The sequence below is a fragment of the Channa argus genome, chromosome 11, assembly GCF_033026475.1.
Source record: "Channa argus isolate prfri chromosome 11, Channa argus male v1.0, whole genome shotgun sequence".
NCBI classification, from domain to species: domain Eukaryota; kingdom Metazoa; phylum Chordata; class Actinopteri; order Anabantiformes; family Channidae; genus Channa; species Channa argus.
Window position 1 is genome coordinate 14722573 of NC_090207.1, and position 11978 is coordinate 14734550.

The 11978-nt window shown below is 36.9% G+C and overlaps 2 protein-coding genes across 2 annotated transcripts; one reads left to right on the forward strand and one right to left on the reverse strand.

Moving 5' to 3' along the window:
* Window positions 1-92: 92 nt before the first annotated feature.
* On the reverse strand, window positions 93-3902 carry p2rx2 (purinergic receptor P2X, ligand-gated ion channel, 2). Its single transcript, XM_067519988.1, has 12 exons — window positions 3624-3902; window positions 2978-3113; window positions 2782-2853; window positions 2593-2668; window positions 2403-2499; window positions 2226-2306; window positions 1963-2116; window positions 1649-1779; window positions 1456-1546; window positions 1318-1383; window positions 1144-1221; window positions 93-380 (listed from the first exon to the last, which is right to left on the reverse strand). The coding sequence occupies exons 1-12, from the start codon at window positions 3761-3763 to the stop codon at window positions 282-284; spliced, it is 1221 nt and encodes a 406-aa protein (XP_067376089.1). The 5' UTR covers window positions 3764-3902; the 3' UTR covers window positions 93-281.
* Window positions 3903-4382: 480 nt separating this feature from the next.
* On the forward strand, window positions 4383-11703 carry pes (pescadillo). The gene is made up of 15 exons (XM_067519986.1): window positions 4383-4537; window positions 4754-4833; window positions 5799-5952; window positions 6260-6369; window positions 6560-6731; window positions 6851-6940; window positions 7241-7357; window positions 7636-7713; window positions 7996-8085; window positions 9333-9463; window positions 9593-9718; window positions 10359-10543; window positions 10824-10957; window positions 11040-11207; window positions 11450-11703. The coding sequence occupies exons 1-15, from the start codon at window positions 4514-4516 to the stop codon at window positions 11519-11521; spliced, it is 1731 nt and encodes a 576-aa protein (XP_067376087.1). The 5' UTR covers window positions 4383-4513; the 3' UTR covers window positions 11522-11703.
* Window positions 11704-11978: the final 275 nt, after the last annotated feature.

The window sequence follows — 11978 nt, forward strand, 5'->3', positions numbered from 1 at the left end:
TGACACTTTATTTAGTTAGAATAGCAGATTCATTCCACTGTCTATGAGCTGAATCACCTGCACTGGGATAGAAATAAAGAAAATGAGTCATCTGTCTTTCAGAAAGACGCCCTCTATCATAGTAGTTTGCTTTATTCCCACTAACAACAGAATAGCAGCTAATCATAGTCCATTATTGAGCTGTTGCAGATGCCTGAGTAACATCTGCAGTTGTTGCCACCATCAGCTGGTGGACGAGGGTCCTAATTTTCTCAGAGAGGACTAAGGCAACTGGTATGGCATCACAGTGGAACCCCGTCGGACAGGTCTGAGTGGTTTGATCCGAAGCTGCTTATATAGCTGAGCTCTGTGGGCATAGAGACTGTGGGCTCCTTAATAATCTGTGGAGGACAAACATCCTGCAGTTAGAGAAGCTATTGGTAATAATGTAGTACAGATGCCACTAGAGAATAAGCATCTCTCATTATCTTTAGCCTGAGTGTTTACATACATGTCAATATATCAATCTGCAGAAGCAGGGAATAGAGTGGAAGTTTTTAAAACATCTTCCAAAAAAAGAGGAGGAGGGCAGATATAATGCTTTCTGTGGGGCCTTGGCGTGGAGAAGTTTGGGAACCACCTGGTTTAGATCACAATTATTTTTGCTATGTTACCCCTGATATGGTTCTCTTTGCAATTCCTTAAGCTTTACATGGGTATGTAACGAGTAGAATGTGAGGTGATAGTGAAGACTATTTTGAAATTTTGCAACACAATATACAAAATATTGTCTATGATTTTTAAAATTTATTTCATTTTAGGTAAATTATATTATTTACCATTTTCAGAAATATAATAAATTGTGACACTGCAATAATGTAATAATAAAGAGTTACTAGTAACTACTACCTATGATGCGCCAAAAACAGTAAGAGCAATATTGAAATTAGTACTAGTTCTGGCAAAATCATTATAAACAATATAGTCCTAGATTTGAGGTTAAACTGGTTCATAACTTCTTACTACAAATATATAAAAATTATGAAATTGTACATCTCTCTTTAAGATGTATGATTTATGAATGATCACTATCTAAACACTGCCCTAATCACAGATGAACCCTTCTAGTGTATTGAGGTTAAATATATAATGCTGTTCACTCACTTCATCAAATTTTCTTTCACTGTAGACTTCATTCTTGTCAATAAATGTCAGCATGATCCAATCACAGATAATGGTACACTATAAGAGTGAAATTCAAATAAGAAAAAACAATGTTTATGATGCAAAGAGCATTATCTATCACTTTAACATGTCAAGAATATGGTAATTACTCACAATTCCAACTGAAGTCATAGCAGTTACTGTGCTGATGATGGTTGGGATGGGACTGAATTTACCAGCCTGAAAAAAAATACATATAACAATCAAACCACACAGATATCAAATTATAGTAATGATGGTGTATACACTTACATGTCCATGAACTATGACATCAAGGCGGATGCCATAGGCCTTAATTAGTGTCCGAGACTCTACCCCATCCTTACTGTAGTATTTTGCAAACCTGACCCATAGCACAGAAATCGCAAGTCAGGAAAATGTTGTACAAACCACAGACCCAGTTGACAACAAAACAAATAAATTGGTGTCTGGTTTTGGAGTTCACCTGTAATAGTACCCAGAGCTGGCCTGATCCTTTCGGAGATCAAGACGACGAAAGGAATAGGTAGGTTTGCAATTTGAAGGATCAAGGTCCAGGTTACAGTTCCAGTTGATGAAAACTCCTATGACTCCTCCCTGCGCAAAGTCAGTATTAATGATAGTAAGGTTACACTCACAATTTAAGTTTCATCGTTAAGTTTCATACAGATGTGTTATTAAAATACTATATTTACTTAAAAAGATATGTTTAATCCATGAACACATTTCTTTTCATCAAAATTTTTTATCCATACAATTGTACATTTTGCTCATACTCACAGTCCTGCAGAGCTCACTGAAATTCTCCCTCGCTTGATCTGCAATGTAACCCAAGCGGAAGTTTGGACAGTAGGGCTCTTTTTCTTCATCATAACGACACTTAGTAAGGTATCTATGCATGTCACGCTTATTTGAAGCATCTTTAATATTCCCCCTACAAAAAAAAGAACAATTGTTCTGAATCTCTGCAGTTAAATAGATTAGGCTCCAATATGTGTGTGTGTGTGTACGTGTACGTGTGTGTGTATGTGCAGGTAATCTACCTCAGCACTTTAAATCTGGGAAAGTGAATAGAGTTTCTGATAAACACCGTGAAGTTGATGGCCTCCACCAAAGGTGGTTCTCTGTTGAAGATACCAGAAAGTACTCAGAGTAATGCCTGCTTTGTTGTCTGCTGCAATGTATCAGAAACCTTTATGTTTATAGATCATCTGTCTTACCGTACTACAGCGTACTCCTCAATAGGACACCAGGTTTGGATCTCACAGGTTTTGAAGGTGTGGTTGTAGTATTGAATACATTTACCAGTTCTTCTGCCTGTGAGAGATTGTTTCAAACTGATTTTAAAAATTAGGCAAATAAAGACCAACCATGCATTAGGAAAGATTTAGTGACAAAGGAAAGCAGTACCATGCCCATCAAAGTTAACCTCCCCCTGGATACAGTCAGAGTCTGTCGTACAGTTGGCATTGGCAACTTTGAAATACTGAAGTGAAATGAAACAGAGGCTCAGTGATGGGAGAATAAAGATGTCTGTGGAACTAATATGCTTTTTTAATGTAGTTTTTTTTGCATACTGGACTTTAGTTGCCCTCTCACCTCAGCACAGGTGCCATGCCTCTGATCGTATGTGACTTCTCTTCTTAGTATTGTACTGATTACATCACCACCCTATGAGAAAATTCCAAATAATTATCAGAGGTGTTTGGTCTACAGCGTGTAGAGATATTGATGCTGACAGAACTAAGCAAGAGAAAGTTTCTTTATTGTGGTACAGCTTTGAGTCTCCATTTACCTCGGATGGTTGAGCGTACTCCACAGTGTCCAGGATGTCATCTCCATGAACTGCTGTACCTTTCATGAGAGTATAAACAGAGCTCTCTGGACGGTTTTCACTCTCTTGGTATGCTTTCTGACTTATAAAGACATACCTTTGGGATGATGGAACAGTCAAAACAATATCACATTTTTGTTATGACGTCAGTTTTTATTTGACGTATCATGTTACCATTGCTCTGTTCAGCCCTTTTAGCTGAAGCCAAGAGATATAACAAAAGACTACACACTTTGATCATAAAGCCTATAACATCTAATAATTCTAAGTATATTATCAGTTTTAATATCTCAAATATTATTTCTCTATTAAAACTGCTCTATTCCAGTCAAATATGATCCTGTTAATGGAGAAGGAAATTCAGCTACATTTTGTCAGTTATGTCTCCATCAGTCATTAATAATAAGAACTGCAAAACAATTGCAAATAGGAAGCACTCCCTCTTCCTCAAAAATGCAATTTAAATCAATAAATGTAAAGTCACTGTGCATTTCATCATCATTATAAATTCTATTAACACACAAAATGAGATTACATAGTTGACCGTTCAAAGACAACTAAATCAAATATTATCCACAAATTGACAGTACTAAATACTAATTCTTACCAGATAAAATAGGTGATGACAAGAAACTGAACACTTCTGTAAATGAATCCAAGAGTTCTGTTTTTAACCACCATCACCTTTGGGGTCTCATAATCCCAGAAACTAAGAAAATATTCCTTTATAAACTCACGTAGTCCCATGACTTATGAACAGCTTCACATAAATCCTGAGATGTCCTAATAAAATCTAAATTTTTCTACTTCCCTATGCCTCTAGCTTTCTATTTCTGTCACTATTTCTCTCCTTCATACTTTGCCCCTGCTCAGCCTTCAGTCTGTATCTCCATCAAGCTCCAATGAGAGGGAGGGAGAAGGGAAGGAGGTGGGGTTCAGATGTTGAATCATGCATTCTCTTTTATGTCAGTTTGTTCAGATTGTAAGACACCCTGATGTTCTAGCTAATCAAACTTAGTCTGAATAAACAGCTATGTACGTGAATCTTTGCCTCGGAATAGGCTGAAAATCCTATTGTTCTTTTTCTTGTCTGAATCGTTGCTAAATTGCAACATAATTTAAAACTTACTATATGCATTGTTGAGAACAAAATAAATCAAACTATGAATTATGTTAAAACATGTCATATCAAAATAAATAAGATAGACTAAAAATGTATGTCCTTGTACATTCATGGGGGGCTACACCAAAACAGCGAGTGTTTTATTACATTATTTTTGCTTTGGCTTGCATTGCTATATTTTTCATACAGGCGGAAATAAGTCACCACCTCTGGGTCCTAGGTATTGTTTGCACATCCCTTTTGCGCATGTCAAGAGACACGTGCATTGACTGCGAGTGATGGTGCCTGGCTAGTGTTGTGCCCTTCAGTTAAAGTCTAATTAGTAGATTATTAAGTTCGATAAACGTGTGTGTGGGGTTATATATCATTTATAAATGGGAGGTCTTCAGAAGAAAAAGGTAAGCGTGGATATCAAACAAATGTCAGGCTTAAATCACGATAACAACCCGAATAACTAGTTAGCTTGCTTTGCTAGGTAAAGTTTGTTTTTCCAGAACCGTAGCTGCTGTTGGCTGAGAATAAGTATTTGAAAATAGAATGTATTGTTAATGGGACCGTAAAACTAAGTTACGTGGTTTTTGAGAGTTTGATGTTTGTCTCCCCTTGGTTTGCAGTTTGAAAGGGGCTCTGCCACCAACTACATCACCAGAAACAAGGCTCGTAAGAAGTTACAGCTGAGCCTACCAGATTTCAGGTAACATTACAGTGACATTACTGACTTTTAGAGGGCTGGATACAGTCTTGTGTCATGTCAGTTAGCCTATTTACAGTAATGTGTTATAAAATAACAACTTAGTTAATAACTTTGTATCCATATACACTCACTGGCCACATTATTAGGTACAATATTATGCAATCAATACAGCATCTCTGTATAGATTTTACTTTTACAATGTTATAATTTCTCAGTTAAGTTGAAACTGTCAGAAAGGTGATAATTATAATTCACTCTTATTAAAATCAGCCCAACTGACTAGTAAAACTTTTTCTACTAACTTTCTACTTTTTAGCACTACATGGTAATTACATGTGCTAAGCTTGTCCTTTGAAACTTACCAAATTTAGTTCTGTTGGATTGAACTATGGCCTGTTTTCTGTGTCGGTGCAGTTTATTTGTGCATCTAATAAACTATTTCGAGACCCTTTACTTGATGCTGCCTCAATTTGGGCCCAAACAAACTCTGAAACTGTTTGTTTGTGATCTCAAACCAGATCTTTATCCCTTGGTCATAAGAAAACAGTTATTTCAGATATTTTTCTGTATACAATTAATCAGTCAGTCATAGACATGGCAGTCATCACACAATTCCTGAAATTTAGTTTTAATGTTTGATGGCATCTGTAATCGCAGGACCTTAAACAATCTTGCAGACCATGCCTATCTGGTACCTACACCAGTAAAGAACAGGATCTACTTCGAATCCTTTTATTCAGTCATCATGACGCATTTTAGGTTTGCTCAGATTTTTTGGGATGTGTAAGAGGAAACTGAATCAAGGGGAAAATGACCATGTCAACAAACTCCACTAACTCAAATCAAAGCAAACGAAATACAGGTTTGACAACCTTAGTTCTATATTATGAAGTCCAGTTGTCAAGACTCACACAAAAAGCAGTATGTCATAGATAAATAATTCATAATCCCTGTCCAATTTTCAGGCGACTGTGCATCCTCAAAGGCATCTACCCTCATGAGCCCAAGCACAAGAAGAAGGTGAACAAAGGCTCCACAGCCCCAAGGACCTTCTACCTGCTGAAAGACATCCGATTCCTCTTGCATGAGCCAATTGTTCGCAAGTTCAGAGACTACAAGGTATTACAGGAATTTTTTGCCTATTTTATTGCATTATTTTACTTATAAGTGCAAGTTCATTCAGTTAATTTAAAAATGTATGTTAATTTAACATTGTTAAAAGTGATTTCTTATGTATAAACAGTTTCTTCCAACAAAAATAAGGGAAATTAGTTTGTGTCTGAATATTTTCCTAAGGTTAGAATTGTTCTGTATGTGTCTTTTACAAATATTCCTTTTTATAAAGAAAAAAGGTGTTGCAATTTTCTGCAGTGATGAAGGAAATGTCTTATTGTTAAAAATATTCTAAGTACCTGTATCTTATCAGGTATTTGTACGCAAACTCAAGAAGGCATATGGAAAATCAGAATTGTCAGCAGTGGAGAGGCTGAGAGAGAACAAGCCAGCCTATAAATTGGACCATATCATCAAAGAAAGGTGAGGCATAGACATTCTTCATGCTAAACATAGGAGGGCAAAGTTGAGTTTGACTTGTTTTTCCTCTGTGTCAAGTCAGAGTTGTAGGTATTGGTACAGATAACAGTGTATTTTTGTAGGAAAAAATAGCATGTCAGTAGTTTTGATGTGTTTTTTGTTTGTTTGTTTGTTTTGTTGTTTTTTTTGGCAGGTACCCAACCTTCATTGATGCTCTCCGGGATATCGACGATGCCCTCTGCATGTGCTTCCTCTTTTCTACCTTTGCCCGAACAGGAAAATGCCATGTGCAGACAATCCAGCTGTGCAGGCGACTCACTGTGGAGTGGATGAACTATGTGATTACATGCCGTGCTCTCAGAAAGGTGCCAGTTTACACTTTATCTAAGTACCCTATTGCTTTGAAATACAACTAAACAGGAAGAATATTGTTATGCCTACAGTTCATTGACCTCTGTTTTGTTGCCGTGTCTCTTCCTGACAGGTTTTCCTCTCCATCAAGGGGATATATTACCAGGCGGAGGTGATGGGACAGCTCATTACATGGCTGGTACCATATCAGTTCTCCCATGATGTAAGTGTAGAATGATGAAATTAAATCCACAGTGACTAATAAACAGGTAGTCACCTTATCATTATTGTATTACACTGAGGGTGACACTGCTCTGTTAGCACTTAAACACATTACACACCTCATATGCAAAAAATCAAGGCACTGTTGGCTGATGGAACAGTGCTACACTTTGGTTTAAAATTGGTTCACTGACTTCCCTGAGGTGTTTGGGTGCTTTAGGGATTATATGCTACTATAAATATTTGCACTCATGTTTTTTATGTTGCTGCTGAGGCTTAATTAAACTTCCTGCTCTTTCAGCATCCCACAGATGTGGACTACAGAGTAATGGCAACCTTCACAGAATTGTACACAACGCTCCTCGGGTTTGTCAACTTCAGAATCTACCATTCCCTTAACCTGGTCTACCCACCTAAGGTATCCTGAACTCTAAACATATTACATACATATTACACTCTGTGAATTTATCAATGTGTATTGTTTCAAAATGAATTGTGGGAGGTAGTTTAAATAAAATGTATATTGCATTCATCTTTACATTTTATCAGTGATAATATCAAGAGTTTCTTATGTGTGTCATTCATGATATGAAGACAGGAACAATGATACTGCATCATAACAATAGGGATTTCTGTCAGTGTTCATCTATTTGGTCACGTTGGCACACCTGTTAATATTGTTTTCTTCTTTTACAGCTGGACAGTAAAGCAGAACCAGAGAAGAAAGAAGTGAATGAGGAAGACTATGCCATGAATTCAGAAAGCTACTTGGAGGTGAAGTTCTTGAATCAATGGCCTTGAACAATTTAAAATGCTCTCTGATCCTTCTGCAATTTATTAAAGGCATTTCTAAAATGTAAAAGGAAGAGGTCTAAATACTTTAATCTGAAGTGAGTGAACTGTGTATGTACACTTCAGTTTACACTTCAGTATATACTTCACCACACATCTTTCTGGCAGCTTTATCTTGTAGTTGTCCACAGTAGTGATTTGTAAGTGTTCATATAAAAAAATAAAATTAAATACTCATGTTTCTTAATCCGGTTGGCTTTGCAGAAACTTTCAGCTCTGAGTGCCAGTCTGGCGAGGGTGGTTTCTTCTGCAGAAGAGGAGGAGGCTCAACTTGACCAGTTTCCTGTTGAAGGGGTAAGAAACCAGGTCACAAAAATAGGATTCAGTGTCTTACCTGTTTTAGATATTAGAATAAAACACTGATGGTATTGTCACGGTAATAAAATGTGTGATCAGAACACACAGACAGGCAGAGGATGAGGGATTACAGTTTCACAGTTTTTTTACAGTTAGTCGCTAAGGAATAGGTGTTTACCACCTTGGGAAGCTTGTTTTGAAGAGGTTCTCAACTATTGGATCTGTTTACCTTTGGGACTTTCCAGGAATTCAGTGTCTTTTTATGAGCTTAGAAACATCACCCGGCAATATGAGCCTGGTTCCAATTTTTGTTTTTAGGTTAGCAACAATTATCCCCTGCTCCACTTTCTGATATATCTATATTAGGGTGGAGATTTCTGGTTGACAACAATAAGTCCCTACTCCACTTCCCAGCATCCCACTTGATGGGTTATGGGTGGTTTGGAGGACTGTTCTTCTCTGATGAGGAGCATTAGGACAGCTAAAACATGGACAAATCATATTCTGACATGGTGCAATAGTGAATTCAAGAACAACTCAATTACCCTAACAGAACAGTGGTTTGTTATGCTTAGTGGTATGATCTCTCTTAATTTAATGTTTTGTTTTGTTTTTTTACTTTATTTAGCTCATTGGATTGTTTTGTTCTCAGGATACTTTTAATAGAAATTGATATAACTTTGTATTTTTATTGTATAATTATTTTCAAGCCTCCATGTATTATTATTTGGTTACTCCAATATAGGAAACCACCTGAACACATGAGCAAAAAATTTCCTTTTTTTACAGTTAGTTGTATTTAGATTCTGGGTTGCAAACTGATACAGCTGTGAGCCTGAAAAGCCCATTGAGACAATTGTGATTTTTTTTTGAGCCATACAAGTAAATGTATGTATTTCGGATTTGACATTGTTCACATATACACGATACACCCCCCTCCCACAAACACACACACACACAAAGTTGTTTAACTGGCTTTTTTTAAGACCCTGCTGGAAACTATGAGATTTTTGCACTCTTGGATCAAGCTCTGTTTCACTGTTCATTATTATCACAACAATCCCAGCCTAGTGCCCCTATCCATCAACAAGAGGAAAATCATTCACAAAACTCCCCAAACAGAAATTGTTGAAAGTAATGCTTAATAATGAATGTTAAATTTAAATGGTGAGCCCTCTTGTGACCCAGAACTCGTGTCAGTCACTGTTTCAAAACTAATTGTTTTCATCAATGCTTTTGTTAAGGAGGACATGGAAAAGATGGAAGCAAGAGAAAAGGAACAGAAAGAGCTGGAAGCCCAGAAAAAGCTTTTTGAAGGGCTCAAGTTCTTCCTTAACAGAGAAGTGCCCAGAGAGTCACTGGCTTTTGTCATCAGGTATGTGAGAGCTTGAAGTGAATGTTGCAGGAAAGTCAAACACATTTTACAAGCATAAACCAAACCAACCATATCAACCTTAATGCAAAGCCACCATGCTTTCTTTTCTTTATTGCTACTGCCTTCCAGGTGTTTTGGTGGTGAGGTGTCGTGGGACAAGTCTGTTTGCATTGGTGGTACATATGAGGTGACGGACGAGACCATATCACATCAAATTGTTGACAGACCTAACGTAGACAAGCAGTACATTAACAGGTAATTAAGTGGTTTGTTTGTTTTTTCATGTCAAAAAATTGTTTCGTTTTTTTTGATTATTCACATGACTGTCCTCATTAATCCTATATAATAATGTCCATTATTATGTATTTTACCTGCATAAAAAAATCTGTTATTAGTCAATGGGTTGTTTACAGATGTTAGGAAATTAATATAAAAATCAGTTACTAACTTTTCTCTCTGTAGGTTTAGTTTGGAGGCTGTAAATGGACTCCTCTTCAGCACTTGCTTAGTTATTAAGTAATGTTGCAAACCAGGCTTAACACTTAGTCTATATACCAAGAGCTGTTGTTTTAGCATATTCCTAGCAATTACAGATTAGACCAACTCACTAATAACACATACAGAGCTCATATGGGACAGAGGCTTTGTAGAACAGGGCTCAACATGAATGATTGCCTAGGGCAAGTTAATTTTTTTTTATTTATTGTCGCTTCGGCTTATCCCATCTGTTCAGGGTTGCCACAGTGCATCTTTTTGTCCGCATGTTGTTTTGGCATAGTTCTTTCTTTTCTTTCTTTCTTATTTATAAAATATGAGTGAGGTGCTCGTTTTATTATACATATGCAACATATTCTGTATATGCAACACAAGAGGTTATTTATGCTTAATGTTTCAGGTACTACATCCAGCCTCAGTGGATATATGATTGTGTCAATTCCAAAATCCTCCTTCCTGTGGAGGACTACTTCATCGGAGTCTCTCTACCACCTCATCTCTCTCCATTCGTTGAGGAGAAGGAGGGCGACTATGTGCCACCTGAAAAACTGAAGATCGTGGCCTTGCAACGTGGAGAAAAAACTGGTACTAACATTTGTGGGTTTTGTTTGTCTCCCCCTTCCCAAATCCTTTACAGCTATTTTCATACTTTACATTTCACAGCCAAAGTTGAACAAATATAGGGTTTTAGGGATGACACCTTGTCACTCCTTGATTATATTCGGGTGACTGCCATACAGTAAAAACATTTTTTGCATTTATTGTCGAGTCCATGTCCAAGCTGATATGGGATTAGAGTTGTTTATTGGCATGGTAGGGTCAAGGAAAATGAACAAAATTTATAAAAAAAAAAAATCACTCATAGGCCATGAACACGAGGAAGAGGAAGATGAAGATAATGAGGAGGAAGAGGAGGAGGAGGATGATGAAGAGGAGGAGGAGGAGGAGGCAGAAGAGAAAAATCTTAAGAAGATGGAAGAACAAAGATCCCAGGGGAAGGTAAAATATGTCTCATTGCTTTTCTTTGTGACTTTGCAACATAAATGGGGAACCTTTACAGATATGTATCTCTTCTTCTCAGTCTCTGCAAGTTAAAGTGACACCTGGAAAAATGAAAGTAGAAAACCCAGCACGCTTGGAGCAGGAGGAGAAAGCAGAGGAGAAACGTCTTGCCATCATGATGATGAAGAAAAAAGAGAAATACCTGTACGACAAAATAATGTTTGGAAAGAAGAGAAAAATCCGAGAGGTTTGTTCGACTTTGTTGATTCGTGTGAAGATAATATTGTTTGCCCAACTCTGTGAAAAGATAGTGTTACCTTTTTTAAATAATGCATTCTTTATTTTCAGTATCTAGCATCTTATCTTTGGCTAAGAATGTTTAAAAGCATTGTGTAATAGTTGTGCAGGGAACATGGAAACACATAGACTGACCTCTAAAATGTGTTCAGCTGGTGTTGATCATTAATTCCATTTATTTTCTTCTTACAGGCTAACAAGCTTGCTGCCAAGAGGAAGGCACATGATGATGCTGAAAAATCAAAGAAAAAGCCTAGAAAATAAAATCTTGACCTTTTACACATTATGTATTGATCTCAAAGTGCAGTATTGGTTGACATTTAAAAAATCGTGATGTGGTGCCATTGACCTCTGTATAATTTTCATACATGCTAATTGTGTAATTAATGTAAAAGTGACTGTGCATTGCATTTGATTGAACCCTATTAAACACTTATTCCACTTCATTTTAAAATCTGCACCATCTGTGTTTTAAAGTACAAATACAAAATATTGAAGTCTTGTGACCTCCCCAAAAATCAGTTGAGTTTTCTGTTTTTAGCAGTTAATGTTTTTTTTTTTTTTTTTTAATACTGCATCTCTGTGTGCCAACTTCTACTGATTAGTTGTACAAAAAGAAATCTGCTTAAAGGAGGTGCTTTTGATAACCTTGCCAACGCTGGATATGGATCGGGAGACATAACTGTAGGGTGGAAATACAATATGTTTTGCATGTCCCAAG